This window comes from Triticum urartu, chromosome 7A, assembly GCF_056163025.1.
Source record: "Triticum urartu cultivar PI428250 chromosome 7A, HENAU_Tu73, whole genome shotgun sequence".
Taxonomy (NCBI): Eukaryota; Viridiplantae; Streptophyta; class Magnoliopsida; order Poales; family Poaceae; genus Triticum; species Triticum urartu.
The window spans coordinates 711,012,106-711,026,961 of NC_141879.1; the positions used below are offsets into that span (position 1 = coordinate 711,012,106).

General features: G+C 47.7%; 1 protein-coding gene across 1 annotated transcript; it reads right to left on the minus strand.

Annotated features, from left to right (window-relative positions):
- Positions 1–2,902: 2,902 nt before the first annotated feature.
- Positions 2,903–3,574, minus strand: LOC125522437 (putative calcium-binding protein CML25/26). The gene has a single exon (XM_048687499.2). It carries the CDS (start codon positions 3,472–3,474, stop codon positions 3,016–3,018), a length of 459 nt encoding a protein of 152 aa, XP_048543456.1. The 5' UTR covers positions 3,475–3,574; the 3' UTR covers positions 2,903–3,015.
- Between the last annotated feature and the right edge of the window lie 11,282 nt (positions 3,575–14,856).

A 14,856-nucleotide genomic window follows, 5' to 3' on the forward strand; every position in this document is an offset into this window, starting at 1 on the left:
GCCCAAATCAATCCTTGTGTATGCTTTAAGTTGACAATCTGCCATAGAATGCGGCTGATAGGATATTCCTCTTCGTCTCCCTCACACAACGGAGCCGATCCCTGATCTCAAAAGAAAGAAAAAAGCAGAGTCGATTCCCAACCCCTCGCAAGATTCGGAGCCATCCTCGCCACCAGTTTGCCCTCTCTCCATCTGTTCCCACTATGCGATATCTTTACTTGGATCCACCATGGAGTAGCCGATAGGTCGGGGGACTGTTTGACTTTGTGGAGGCCTTCGACGCAGGAGACGGGGGAGGAGGCTGCCGACAACTGGGGAGTAGGCTTGCACGCACGGTGAAGGGGGAGAGCTTGGGGCGGACTATCAGTGAGAGCTATGCTCCGATGAGAGAGTCGGGGCAGGGGGTAGGAGTGGGCTGGGGCTATGCTGGGTAGGAGAGCTGGGTAGCTGGGGTATGGGGGAGGGAGGAGCTAGATAGCCGGGCCTCAGGGGCACTAAGGGGGACCTACGCTTCCCAGGAATATGGCCAATAACGAGGGGAGAGTGGGGAAGGGGGAGCTGGACATCGGCCGCAGGGGCAATAAGGGGGGACCCTATGCCTCCAGGAATATGGCCAATAAAGCCTGCCGATCGCCGCCCGTTCCTGTCGGATGAACTGCCAATTAACCTCGACATCGGCCTCAACGTGGATGGATTTTAGGATAACCTGCTACTTTGCCATCTCCGCCGCGTGGGCGAACACATACTCCGCCATGGCGTCCTCCATGTCGAAGCTCCTAGCCGGCACCAACTCCTCCTCTGGTTGCTTCGCCTCGTCCTCCATCAGATCCGCCACCTCCATCGGAACCAGCTCCTCCTCCTCTGGCTCCCATGAGTCCGAAGGCAGGCCAGCTGTGATGCGGGTGACGCGCCTCACCCGGATCTCGTCCTTGATCTAGAAGGGGTGCTCTGGCATTAGCATAGCATAGGCAGTCTTCTTTTGTCGGGCCATGCCGGACGGCGAGGGAAAAGGTGGAGATGGAGAGAGATGTGTTTGGGCTGGCGGCACAGAGAGGGAGGAAGAGGTTGTAGCGAGGGTTGGGGACGCCGAGTGGTTAAACAGGCGGAGTTTGGCCTCCGGCGACAAGCCGGAGCGGCGCCATGCGGCGTTCACACCCCCATCGGAGGAGATGCCCGTCAGAGTCCGACTGCTGGGTTTCTGAGCGATTCCGTGTGGGGCCTAGCTATCATACCGACGTGGTAGACACGCCCGGTCGCGCCCGGGCCTCGCCATATCCGCCCTACATTTGGGTTGAATATGAGGGCCGACGATCAGCCTGCGCATTTAAGGACCGTTTGAGGCGCCCGTCTAGGTCGGTCCTTTTTGACCGGTCACTGACCGAGGCGCCCCCTAGGTGTATGAGGATGGTTTAGAGTGCCCGGTTGTAGATGCTCTTACATCCCTATCCATAGGAGCACCTAAAGTACCATAAGGAAAGCCAAAACAACCAACCTGGGCCCCACATATAAAGGCACCCTGCGTCAGGAGGAAGGCAGGTGATCTACCAAAGCAAAAGTCCAGATATCTCAGCTAGATCGATTTGTGACATTTCGTCTAGATCGACCATATAGAACTCGCCAATACTCCGTCAGTAGACAAGCTTTATTTAAGACACTTATTATATTATAATATTTTTTTATGAGAAGGACGCCGGCGTCGTTGTTGCCACTTCCATATCGGAGTCAGTCTGGCCATATCGATGACAGGCGAGAAGTCTTCGTGCACATGTATCCCTAAGGAACAACACCCAGAAGCCGCAATCGTCGTTGTTGAACCCTTGAATGAGTCCAAAGAATGTAACATCGAATCTCGCCGTCGCGTACGCACGACAAGAAACCTAACATTGCCGCCATGTGGATCTGGTAGAAATCTATTTCGGGCCTCCGTCTAATCCATCCAAATGAACAAACTTGAAGAGGACTGGAACCCGAAAGACTGACTCGAAGAAGAAGCGACGCCATCCATCCGAACACCACCATTGCGAGGACGAAAAACCATAGCATTTCAACTAGCGGGAGCCAAGGCACCAGAATTCCCTTTCTCGCCACCAGTCGCCGGAGCCACCGGCGAAGTCACCTTGCCACAGGGGAAGAAAGACGTGCTCCGTCAAGATGCTTTCGCTCGGTTTATGGTCATTTCATTGCTGAGGTTAAGTCCTTAATGATCGATACGGTGTTTATTCCTCAGAAACTTCATAGGTCTTAGAATAGTGTTGCAGATTGTCTGGCAAGATATAGTCGTTCTGAGCGGGTTACAGATGTGTGGCTCGACAGAGGACCCCATGCATTGAGGAACTCTTGTCGCCGGCTTGTAGCCCTACCCATTTGGAATAAAGTAGTATTGATCTTGATTCCAATATGCGGTTTGAAAGTTATAACTTAAAATAAGAAGAACTAAAGGCAATTTGAAAAATAGCATGCATGACATCATCATTTGCATGGAGTTAGATCAAAACACAGGGGATGCGGGCGACTAGCCTTCTTTTTAGATGGACATGTATTCCAATATTTCAGTTCTCTAGAACCGTCATGGAATTTTCGGGTGGACATATAGGCGACTAGTTTTCTGGTTACGTGGATAATAAAAAAGTACTGTTTGCGAGCACAGCCATGAACCGTTGTGTCATGCCATGTCGTCCTTACATGTGGGCCCCTTTGTCAGTTTGGGATTATCCGGGCCAAAACGAGCTATTAGTGCGATTTGCAAAAATTTACGTGCCGTGTTTTTTGCAACAAATTTGAGAATGAGCCTTTTCTGCATGTCATGCAACAGTTATGTGGTTCTGTTTAATGTAGTCCACATTTGAACTAAGGCCACAACTTCCCTGGTAACATATACAGATCGTGCGAGCAAAACAATGAATGAATGAACACATGACTGTACATATATATCACATGTCACATATGTGATCGACCAATGAATTAAGTGAACATTACATGTATCTACTAGAAGAATGCGACGAAGAGAGTCCATGATCAGGCCATCATCATGACCCGGAACTCGTCGAAGGAGAGTTTGCCGTCGCCGTCGAGGTCGAATCTGCAGATCATTGCCCGGCACTCCTCCACGCCCAGCTCGTGCGACCCCAACCTGCTCAGCGTCCGCCTCAGGCTCGCCGGCGTAATCGTGTCTTCCGTGGGCGACGACGCGTACATCCCGAACGCCTCCCTCAGGCACCTTCGCTTCACGTCGGCATCGTCCTCTTCCTGAGCACCGGCGCCGGCTGTCAGCCTCGAGAACTCTTTTTGGTTTAGCAGTCCGTCGCCGTCGACGTCCACCGTCGCGAGGACCGCCGCCGCCTCCTCCTCAGACACGTCCTCGCCCAGTGTCGCCTCCATGCAGCGTCGCAGCTCGGACGCGGACACCTTGCCGTCGCCGTCCTCGTCGAAGGCGGCGAACACCGACGGCACCGCCATGATCGGGCGACTATTCATCGATCTTGCTTCCTTTTCACTAGATGATCTGCTGGCTAGCTGATTGGGAGCTGGTAATTAACTTGATTTGTATGCCTTGAAAGGAGTTGATGATAGTATGGCGCGCGTGGCGGGGGTATATATACGCGTGCGAATGGAGGACAAGATGTTGGCATCGATGGAGATGATGTGTCAGCTTCATTAGTTTCCGCGTCATTTTTGTGCAGCGCACATGCATATGTGAAATTAAGTATATCCGTGTTTTGTACGCGTACAAGTCCCTTTGAAGAAGTCTAACATCGATCATGGAGGTACTAGTAAATGTGGCGCATGCGTGGACCTCAATTCTTGCGTCAATTCATTCGAATTCGAATGATTTGAAGATTGCTCACCACGCCTGCCTCGCGGTCCTTGCGTCAATTAATTAAGCACTATGAAACCATGTTCTATATCCAAGGGCCAAATGTTTATGACAGCACGTGGATTGATGGATATGACGAATAATGAAGCTCCGTGGCAACGCGGCCGTCAACGGCCAACACGGCCGACGACGCCAACGCGCTGGGCGATATGTACACGGCATGGCAGCCATGGTAATAGTTGTCTAGCGCTTAATTGATTAATTAGCAGGGGAGAAAGAAGTCATATTCTCAACTGCCTAACAAGAAAATTATTCCCTCCATTTTTATATACAAGGTCACAAACTCATATTACATGTATCAAGGTAAAATTTAATGCCTTGCTTTGTAAATCGACTTTTCTTTTCGTTTAGTGAGATCATTAATACGCATCATGTATACACGAAAGGGATAGAAAGCTGATTGAAGTGTCATTATGACTGTGTGCATGCAAGTATTAAATAGGTTGCTAGTTCGAGGAAATATCATTAACTATTGCATTGGCGGCCTTGTATAAATGCAAAGTGTATTTTCCATAGTGGCCTTATATAAGTAAATGGAGGGAGTACTTCTAATCCGTTACAGTATAAGTAGTACTCCCTCCATCACAGTTTGTTGGGCGTATCTCGTGTTGCTCCGGGCCCAAGGTGCGGTGTGATTGGCAGGAAAAAGGAGGCACTGGAGCTGCGTTATTGAAGAAGATGCGCCTAATGAATCGCTAAACCAACGCTTTGTAACCTCCCCGTCCAGTAAAAGAAGCAACCGATCGCATGCATTGGTGGAGACGGTTTAGAGCAAAATTTTAGCGAGTTTCCTTCTTCCTCCCGCGCCCTCCTTTTTCCCCGCGCACTTTCCTTTCTCCCCCGCTCGGTTTCCATCCAAATCTCCCGCCGATCTGCGCTACCAAATCTAAAACGAAAATTTCAGAGTTGAAAGCACCCGCCTATGTTCCCGCCGGTGTTTCGCTCTATAAGTAGCTGCAACGATGGAGGAACACGAACAGACGGCTCCATCTTCTCTCCTCTCTCCTCTCTCCAATGGCGCCGCCGCAACAAGGTGCAAAAGATCGCCGGCCTCCTCCTCTTGGCCTCCGTGGGCTTTCTAGGGTCGCTTTCCAGCCGAGAGCACCGCCGCCCGGAGGTCTTCCTCCTCTTGGTCTCACCGGACGCGCGGGTGCTCCTTCCTTCTCCATCGGCACGGCTGGTTTCGAGCATCTTCCTCCTCCGACTACTTTGCCTCGACGGCGCATCGGCCTCTCACGCCCATCTCGCCCTCCGGCACCTAACGAGGCACCTAACGAGAAACCGATTCCCACTTGCACTCATGTTCACACTTGCATGCGCTGCACAAACCATTCATGTTCCCACTTGCATGCAGTTGAGGAAGAAAAACGGAAGCAGCCTAATGCGCCCCAATTAATAGGATAGTTAAGGAGCTGCGCCCTATTTCCGTGGGATTGTGAAAAAAATCTGGTTTTGAAGAGGCGCCCTTAAACTGTGACTAGGTGTTGTGCGCGCCCGTTGCGCGCCTCTTGAGGGGGAGCTGGACGGTGCCAGCTAGTGGTCGACCCTTTAACACACTTTTATGTTCTGATTAGCATATGTGATGATTGTCTTAATTAAAAAAATTAAGATTTCAAGCAGAGAATAGCTGCAGAAATAGATACATATATGCATAGAAGCCCCATTATGGATCTTTACATGAATAATCTGACTGTGAACAGTGCACTTTACATAAGCAACGGCATAGGTACAAAATGAGAAGTTTGTTATGTGCATGACTTCTAAATTTTTAGTGGTGAGCTTTTGCCTTTTCGGAGACGTGTTATTAATTTTGCTTGAATGGACAGTCTGCGACTGAACCTATTGTTGAGATTGATGCATCCATTTTATCACATGCTAGATCAGAGACTTGGGATACCTCTCAACTAAGTTCATGAGGGATAGAGCATTGGGACGATGGTGAGCAACAACAAGGGCCTCGTGAGCGATGATGAACAGCTCGTTGAATGCAGTGGAGTCCCTCTCCTCCGGTGGAGCTGGCCGCCTTGAGAACGTGGCTAACTTCTTGCCGTTGGCCGGCACTACGTCATTTGTACCTGGACAAGCATATATATTGAGATAATCAGAAGACAGATATCTCTAATTAACAATCCAGCAGTTATATAAGGAATGTGTTTAGTGCATTTAAATAAGAGAAACGAGAGTTTGGGATTAAGCTTTCAGTACATTCCTCTTATCCAGCTCTGACAACTCAAATCCGTCTTTTACCTATTCAAAACCATGTATGAACTTTCACTGCCCCTGAAAATTAATTTGTTCTTTGGACAATTTTGAGGAATGGAGAGTTAACTAAGAATAATAAGCTTAAAACGGATGGAAAGGTAGCAATGCCTGTGAATTTTGTGGTGCATGTCGCAGAATCTGTCGATCACCTGTTATTGATTTATTGACTTTCCTACCTACATCTATTTGGTCAAATTTGTGGTTGTGCTTCTGGAATGGGAATTATACCTTCCGGACAACTTAATATGTCGATCAACCATTTGGTAGTTTGTCGAGTTCATTCCAACAAAATAGTAAAAGGTTGGCCACCAGAATGCGGCATATTTTCAGCATATAAGATCACCTGACCCTTTGTAACACTCCGAGACCGATATGCCAGGTGTCGTCCAGTTATTCGCTGTTGTTGCCTTGTCATTGCTTGCGTGTCTTGCATTTCATATCATGTCATCATGCGCATTTCATTTGCATACGTGTTCGTCTCATGCATCCGAGCATTTTCCCCGTTGTCCGTTTTGCATTCCGGCGCTACGTTCTCCTCCGGTGGTCCTTTCTACCTTTCTTTCGTGTGTGGGGGTTAAACATTTCCGGATTGGACCGAGACTTGCCAAGCGGCCTTATTTTACTACCGGTAGACCGCCTGTCAAGTTTCGTACCATTTGAACTTCGTTTGATACTCCAACGGTTAACCGAGGGACCGAGAAGGCCTCGTGTGTGTTGCAGCCCAACACCCTTCCAATTTGGCCCAAAATCCACCTAAACCTCCTCCATTATCTCGGTCGTTCGATCACGATCGCATGGCCGAAAACCGCATCTCATTTGGACTCTCCTAGCTCCCTCTACCTATAAATAAGTGATCCCCTCCGAAATTTGCGGTCTAACCCTAGCCTTCCCCTACCTCGCGTCACCGGACAAAAATCCCCGCCGCCGGACATGTCCGCCCTCCACCTCGCTCCGGCCAGTGGCGTCGCGCCACGTCACCCCGCCGCCGCCGCCAACCAACCGGACGCCGCCACCTCACCTCCCGCCGCCCTCTCTCTCTCCTCCCGCGCGGCCGGGCCCGCGGCCGGCCCGCCCAAGCCGCCCTGGGCCAGATCCGCGCCACCGAGCCCGCGCGCCTCCGCCGCCACACGCCGTTCCCCACCGCCGCGCGCTTCTCCCGTTGGCGCCCGCGCCACCGAGCCGGATCCCGCGCCGCCCGTCCGCTGCTCGCCGATGCTCCACTCCTCCTCCGCCGAGCCGGTGCGCCCCGGGCACCGTGCCGCCGCCGCGCATCGTCGCCAGTGCCCCTCCATCGCCTCGCCCTTCGCCGGTGCCGTCCCCGTCCTCCGGCGACCCCCCTCCGTCTCTTTTCCGGCGAGCTTCCGACGAAGTCCGGCCAGATCCGCGCCGCCTTGAAGTCCCCGAGTTTTCCATGTTTCAAATGCTCATGTTCATCACATCGTAACTTTGCATCCATAGCTCCGATTCATGCATATAGCATATCAAAATGTTCGTCTCAAAGAGCACATTATTTCATCTCATTGCATCATTTTCATTTGAGCTCATCTTGATGCCCGAAATGCTGTTGGAAGAGAGCTATTTGAGTTAATTGTCAGATCTGCTGCTCCAATTAGCTATTTGTCATTTTTGCCATGATTATTGTGTGCATGATATGCCCATGAGCTCTTCATGAGTTTTGTTATATGTTTTGCCATATTTCCAGAGGTGCCATCCATGTATTTTTGTGATGTGTGTGGTGACTAGCACAAGCTTGCAAAGTGGTGCATTCGTTAATGCTGATTTCAGGGACTTAGCAATTCCACTAAGTCCTTGATCTGTTTTTATCAATATGCCATATGTTCATGTTGTTTCCTAGTGATCCGTGCCTCTTTTGAGGATAATCAGTAAGGATGTTTTGTTAATCCTGTAGTGCTCTATCCATCCATGTCTTTGCTTGCAATTATGGAGCACCCTAGCTTGAGTCAATCGAGCTCTACTTTTGCTAGTTCGTGAATCTGGGCAGATTGTCTACTTGTTAGCGATTTTGCCGAGGATGTTGTAGTTGATCCGTGCATGCTATGTTATTGTTCTTGCCATGTCTAGCTTGTATAATTTGTATTCTTGATGGGTGCATGCTTAAATTGTCATGTCATGCTCTGTAGTGAGTGCATCGAGCTCGTAAACATGCCTACTTGATATCTGTTTCAGCATGCTCCAGTTTTCACTAAGTCTGAGAACTGATTATATTTTTGCCATGTTCATATGCTTGCAATTGTATTTTCTGATCCCTTTTGGCTCAAGGTCACTAAGGGACTTTTGTTAAGCTCTTTGAGTAGCTCCATGCCATGCTTTACTTTGCCATGTTCAGACCCTGTAGCATATAGATTTCATGCTCCAAATTGTGCTACCTGATCTGATATTCCAGACAAGTGTTAATTTCACTAAGTCTGAAATCTGTTTACCGTTTGCATTTTTGCCATGCTTGTTTGAATCAGTTAATGGATGAATTGGCCGTAGCTCAGTGCTAGTCTTTTGTTAAACATCATGAATGGATCCCTGCCATGTATTTTGTTGCCATGTTTGAGTGCTGTAGCATGTTCATCTTGTTGCATTTAGATGGCTACTTGTTGTATATCGCAGACCGGTGTCATATTTGCATTGCTTGCCATTTCCAAACCGTAATCCGATTCCGGTGATCTTTATATCGTTTTCAAGCGATTTCATCTCACCTTTCCAGTGGCACCCTTGGATTTCCAAGTTGAGGCCAGGTTCATTCATTCATTGCCAAATCATGCATATGCATCGTATACCGCATCCCGCATATCATATCATGTTCTTGTTGGTTGTTTACTATGTTGTGTGCTTCTTTCCGGTGTTTGCTTCTTCGGGTTGGTTCCGGTAACGTCGCGTTTGTGAGGACCCATTCGACTATGTCTGTTTGTCTTCTTCATGGACCCGTTCTTCTTCCTTGCGGGATTTCAGGCAAGATGACCATACCCTTGAAATCACTTCTATCTTTGCTTGCTAGTCGCTCGCTCTTTTGCTATGCCTATGCTGCGATACCTACCACTTGCTTATCATGCCTCCTATATTGTTGAACCAAGCCCCTAACCCACCTTGTCCTAGCAAACCGTTGCTTGGCTATGTTACCGCTTTGCTCAGCCCCTCTTATAGCGTTGTTAGTTGCAGGTGAAGATTGAAGTTTGTTCCTTGTTGGAACATGGAGATGTTGTTCCTTATTGGAACATGTTTACTTGTTGGGATATCACTATATATCTTATTTAATTAATGCATCTATATACTTGGTAAAGGGTGGAAGGCTCGGCCTTATGCCTGATGTTTTGTTCCACTCTTGCCGCCCTAGTTTCCGTCATATCGGTGTTATGTTCCCGGTTTTTGCGTTCCTTACGCGGTTGGGTAATAATGGGAACCCCTTGACAGTTCGCCTTGAGTAAAACTCTTCCAGCAATGCTCAACATTGGTCTTACCATTCGCCACCTAGCCTTTTCTTTTCCCTTGGGGGTCGCGCGCCCAAGGGTCATCATTATTTTAACCCCCCCGGGCCAGTGCTCCTCTGAGTGTTGGTCCAACCGAGCGATGTCCGGGGCTACCAGGGGCAACTCTGGGCTGGCCTACCCGACGTCTGGCTCATCTGAGTGTGCCCTGAGAACGAGATATGTGCAGCTCCTATCAGGATTTGTCGGCACATTCGGGCGGTGTTGCTGGATTTGTTTTAACTTGTTGAAGTGTCTTGTAGAACCGGGATACCGAGTCTGATCGGAATGTCTCGGGAGAAGGTCTATTTCTTCGTTGACTGTGAGAGCTTGTCATGGGCTAAGTTGGGACTCCCCTGCAGGGATTTGAACTTTCGAAAGCCGTGCCCGCGGTTATGGGCAGATGGGAATTTGTTAACGTCCGGTTGTAGAAAACCTGAAGATGACCTTAATTAAAATGCATCAACCGCGTGTGTAACCGTGATGGTCTCTTTCCGGCGGAGTCCGGGAAGTGAACACGGTGTTGGAGGTATGTTTGACGTAGGTTGCTTTAGGATCACTTCTTGATCATAGATTTTATCGACCGTGCCTTGCCTTCTCTTCTCGCTCTCACTTGCGTATGTTAGCCACCATATATGCTAGTCGCTTGCTGCAGCTCCACCTCATACCTTTACCTTACCCATAAGCTTAAATAGTCTTGATCGCGAGGGTGCGAGATTGCTGAGTCCCTGTGGCTCACAGATACTTCCAAAACCAGCTTGCAGGTGCCGATGAGTCCGTGCAGATGACGCAACCAAGCTCAGGAGGAGCTCGATGAAGATCTTGTCCTTTGTGTTGTTTCGTTCTAGTTGATCAGTAGTGGTGCCCAGTTGGGGTCGATCGGGGACCGTGTCGCATTTGGGGTTCTTCTTTTATTTTGGTTCCGTAGTCGGACCTTGATTGTATCTGTATGATGTAATGTTTTATTCATGTAATTGTGTGAAGTTGCGATTGTAAGCCAACTATGTATCTCTTTCCCTTATGTATTACATGGGTTGTGTGAAGATTACCTCACTTGCGACATTGCTTTCAATGCGGTTATGCCTCTAAGTCGTACTTCGACACGTGGGAGATATAGCCGCATCGAGGGTGTTACAAGTTGGTATTGGTATTATTCACAACGTGTAACTGGATTGACTATTGGTATAAACTATTGAATGAAAATAATGATGCCACATTGCAGCATAAATGCAAAAAATGAGGGCACTTAGGTTATCATTGAGGAGAGTCTCGTAGTGATGTACTTGAATTATTTTCCCTATTGTCTGTTGGGTTTCGTAGTAATTTCAAAAAAATTCCTACGCTCACGCAAGATCAAGGTGATGCATAGCAACAAGAGGGGAGAGTATGATCTACGTACCCTTGTAGATCGACAACGGAAGCGTTTGGTTGATGTAGTCGTACGTCTCCACGGCCCGACCGATCAAGCACCGAAACTACGGCACCTCCGAGTTCTAGCACACGTTCAGCTCGATGACGATCCCCGGACTCCGATCCAGCAAAGTGTCGGGGAAGAGTTCCGTCAGCACGACGGCGTGGTGACGATCTTGATGTACTACCATCACAGGGCTTCGCCTAAGCACCGCTACAATATTATCGAGGCCTATAGTGGAAGGGGGCACCGCACACGGCTAAGAATATGATCACGTGGATCAACTTGTGTCTCTAGGGGTGCCCCTGCCTCCGTATATAAAGGTTCAAGGGAGGGGGGCCGGCCGGCCAAGGTGTGGCGCGCCAGGAGGAGTCCTACTCCTTCTGGGAGTAGGACTCCCCCCTTTCCTAGTTGGAATAGGATTCGTGAAGGGGGGGGGGGGAAGAGGAGAGAGGGGAGGAAGGGGGGCCGGCCCCCTCTCCTTGTCCAATTCGGACCAAGGGGGGAGGGGGCGCGGCCCATCTCTGGCCACCTCTCCTCTCTTCCACTAAGGCCCACTAAGGCCCATATACCTCCCGGGGGGTTCCGGTAACCTCCCGGTACTCCGGTAAAATCCCGATTTCACCCGGAACACTTTCGATATCCAAACATAGGCTTCCAATATATCAATCTTTATGTCTCTACCATTTCGAGACTCCTCGTCATGTCCGTGATCACATCCGGGACTCCGAAAAACCTTCGGTACATCAAAATGCATAAACTCATAATATAACTGTCATCGTAACCTTAAGCGTGCGGACCCTACGGGTTCGAGAACAATGTAGACATGACCGAGACACGTCTCCGGTCAATAACCAATAGCGGAACCTGGATGCTCATATTGGCTCCTACATATTCTACGAAGATCTTTTATCGGTCAGACCGCATAACAATATACGTTGTTCCCTTTGTCATCGGTATGTTACTTGCCCGAGATTCGATCGTCGGTATCCTATACCTAGTTCAATCTCGTTACCGGCAAGTCTCTTTGCTCGTTCTGTAATACATCATCCCGCAACTAACTCATTAGTTGCAATGCTTGCAAGGCTTAAGTGATGTGCATTACCGAGAGGGCCCAGAGATACCTCTCCGACAATCGGAGTGACAAATCCTAATCTCAAAATACGCCAACCCAACATGTACCTTTGGAGACACCTGTAGAGCTCCTTTATAATCACCCAGTTACGTTGTGACGTTTGGTAGCACACAAAGTGTTCCTCTGGCAAACGGGAGTTGCATAATCTCATAGTCATAGGAACATGTATAAGTCATGAAGAAAGCAATAGCAACATACTAAACGATGAAGTGCTAAGCTAACGAAATGGGTCAAGTCAATCACATCATTCTCCTAATGATGTGATCCCGTTAATCAAATGACAACTCATGTCTATGGTTAGGAAACATAACCATCTTTGATCAACGAGCTAGTCAAGTAGAGGCATACTAGTGACACTATGTTTGTCTATGTATTCACACATGTATTATGTTTCCGGTTAATACAATTCTAGCATGAATAATAAATATTTATCATGATATAAGGAAATAAATAATAACTTTATTATTGCCTCCAGGGCATATTTCCTTCAGTCTCCCACTTGCACTAGAGTCAATAATCTAGATTACACAGTAATGATTCTAACACCCATGGAGCCTTGGTGCTGATCATGTTTTGCTCGTGGAAGAGGCTTAGTCAACAGGTCTACAACATTCAGATCCGTATGTATCTTGCAAATCTCTATGTCTCCCACCTGGACTAGATCCCGGATGGAATTGAAGCGTCTCTTGATGTGCTTGGTTCTCTTGTGAAATCTGGATTCCTTCGCCAAGGCAATTGAACCAGTATTGTCACAAAAGATTTTCATTTGACCCGATGCACGAGGTATGACACCTAGATCGGATATGAACTCCTTCATCCAGACTCCTTCATTCGCTGCTTCCGAAGCAGCTATGTATTCCGCTTCACACGTAGATCCCGCCATGACGCTCTGTTTATAACTGCACCAACTGACAGCTCCACCGTTTAATGTAAACACGTATCTGGTTTGCGATTTAGAATCGTCCGGATCAGTGTCAAAGCTTGCATCAACGTAACCGTTTACGATGAGCTCTTTGTCACCTCCATATACGAGAAACATATCATTAGTCCTTTTCAGGTACTTCAGGATGTTCTTGACCGCTGTCCAGTGATCCACTCCTGAATTACTTTGGTACCTCCCTGCTAGACTTATAGCAAGGCACACATCAGATCTGGTACACAACATTTCATACATGATAGAGCCTATGGCTGAAGCATAGGGAACATCTTTCATCTTCTCTCTATCTTCTGTAGTGGTCGGGCATTGAGTCTTACTCAATTTCACACCTTGTAACACAGGCAAGAACCCTTTCTTTGCTTGATCCATTTTGAACTTCTTCAAAATCATGTCAAGGTATGTGCTTTGTGAAATTCCAATTAAACGTTTTGATCTATCTCTATAGATCTTTATGCCTAATATGTAAGCAGCTTCACCGAGGTCTTTCATTGAAAAACTCTTATTCAAGTATCCATTTATGCTATCCAGAAATTCTATATCATTTCCAATCAGTAATATGTCATCCACATATAATATCAGAAATGCTACAAAGCTCCCACTCACTTTCTTGTAAATACAGACTTCTCCAAAAGTCTGTATAAAACCAAATGCTTTGATCACACTATCAAAGCGTTTATTCCAACTCCGAGAGGCTTGCACCAGTCCATAAATGGATCGCTGGAGCTTGCACACTTTGTTAGCTCCCTTTGGATCTACAAAACCTTCCGGTTGCATCATATACAACTCTTTGTTCCAGAAATCCATTCAGGAATGCAGTTTTGACATCCATCTGCCAAATTTCATAACCATAAAATGCGGCAATTGCTAACATGATTTGGACAGACTTAAGCATCGCTACAGGTGAGAAGGTCTCATCATAGTCAATCCCTTGAACTTGCCGAAACCCTTTTGAGACAAGTCGAGCTTTGTAGACAGTAATATTACCGTCGGCGTCAGTCTCCTTCTTGAAGATCCATTTATTCTCAATTGCTTGCCGATCATTGGGCAAGTCAACCAAAGTCCATACTTTGTTCTCATACATGGATCCCATCTCAGATTTCATGGCTTCAAGCCATTTTGCGGAATCTGGGCTCACCATCGCTTCTTCATAGTTCGTAGGTTCATCATGATCTAGTAGCATGACTTCCAGAACAGGATTACCGTACCACTCTGGTGCGGATCTCACTTTGGTTGATCTACGAGGTTTAGTAGTATCTTGTTCTGAAGTTTCATGATCATTATCATTAGCTTCCTCACTAATTGGTGTAGGTGTCACAGAAACAGTTTTCTGTGATGTACTACTTTCCAATAAGGGAGCAGGTACAGTTACCTCGTCAAGTTCTACTTTCCTCCCACTCACTTCTTTCGAGAGAAACTCCTTCTCCAGAAAGTTTCCAAACTTAGCAACAAAAGTCTTGCCTTCGGATCTGTGATAGAAGGTGTATCAAATAGTCTCCTTTGGATATCCTATGAAGACACATTTCTCCGATTTGGGTTCGAGCTTATCAGGTTGAAGCTTTTTCACATAAGCATCGCAGCCCCAAACTTTCAGAAACGACAACTTTGGTTTCTTGCCAAACCATAGTTCATAAGACGTCGTCTCAACGGATTTTGATGGTGCCCTATTTAACGTGAATGCGGCCGTCTCCAAAGCATAACCCCAAAACGATAGCGGTAAATCAGTAAGAGACATCATAGATCGCACCATATCTAGTAAAGTACGAT